This window comes from Buceros rhinoceros, unplaced genomic scaffold, assembly GCF_000710305.1.
Source record: "Buceros rhinoceros silvestris isolate BGI_N320 unplaced genomic scaffold, ASM71030v1 scaffold1566, whole genome shotgun sequence".
In the NCBI taxonomy this organism is placed as follows: domain Eukaryota; kingdom Metazoa; phylum Chordata; class Aves; order Bucerotiformes; family Bucerotidae; genus Buceros; species Buceros rhinoceros.
Window position 1 is genome coordinate 6,846 of NW_010415567.1, and position 976 is coordinate 7,821.

The following is a 976-nucleotide window of genomic DNA, read 5'->3' on the forward strand; positions in this document are numbered from 1 at the left end:
GTACCCCCATGGGGACAGTTACCGGGCCTATGAGGATGAGTATGGCTACTACAAGGGGCATGGCTACGATGTGTATGGCCAGGATTACTACTACAGCCAGTGAGCAGGTAGTGGGGCAGCCCCGGTGCTGTCCACACCTGCCCCATCCTGCTCAGGAATGTACATCCGAAGGCTCATCGCAGCTGCCGCGCACCGGAGGGGGCACCAGGAGTCTTGTGGTGCACACTGGCTCCATCGCAGGCTTTTATTTTGTATCTTGCAAAGTGAAATGAAATAAAGCAACTGAACTGAGCTCATTGGTGACAAAGGGTTTGCTGCAAAATTTGCTGGGGTCAGCAGAGCAGCACAGTGCTTGGTGGGCTGAGGAGCTACAGGTACTCATGCTGCTCAGGGTTAAATCTTATTCCAGCTCAGAGGCACACAAAAGGTGAAAAGAATAGAAAAGCTAACTAGGAAAGCATCTGTAGAGTCCCCTCCAAAAAATGGAAGGGCAGTTTAGGGTCACTGATGTGGGATCACTGCAGTTGATGTGAATTTGCAAATGTGGGCGATGATAACCTTGCCACATCTTCCACTGCTGAACACACCAGGCGATACTGATAAAGATGAAGACATTAATTTCTCTTGCTGTGCATCACTAGCTGTAGATGCACACCCCTGTAACGAGTGCTTTGCTCCTGCATCCCTGTGCCAGGCATGTGGGTCCCACTCAGGCCGGACACCTTGGGCACGTGTTTTGGACACCAGTGCAGCAGTCCAAAACGGCCCACGGCTCTCCCTGCCACACAGCCTCGTCCCCAGGGCAAGGTGGGGCTGTCACAGTGTCAGCCGTGCCTCCATTCACCTCCTGTAGCAGGGATGGCGATGCCCGGCTTGCAGTCCCCAGAATCCTTGCCCAGAGTCACCTCTGCCCAGGATTGTGGCCCTGGCCAACTGGGAATCAGTACCAGTGATGAGGAAGGACCAAATCCTGCTG

General features: G+C 53.8%; 1 protein-coding gene across 1 annotated transcript in view; it reads left to right on the forward strand.

Annotated features, from left to right (window-relative positions):
• The window catches only part of IBSP (integrin-binding sialoprotein), a 3,688-nt gene extending 3,585 nt beyond the window's left edge, over window positions 1–103 (forward strand). Inside the window, exon 7 of the mRNA XM_010137441.1 lies at window positions 19–103. Coding sequence (XP_010135743.1) covers window positions 19–103 — 85 coding nt within the window. The remainder of the gene's footprint in view (window positions 1–18) is intronic.
• The last annotated feature ends 873 nt before the right edge of the window (window positions 104–976 follow it).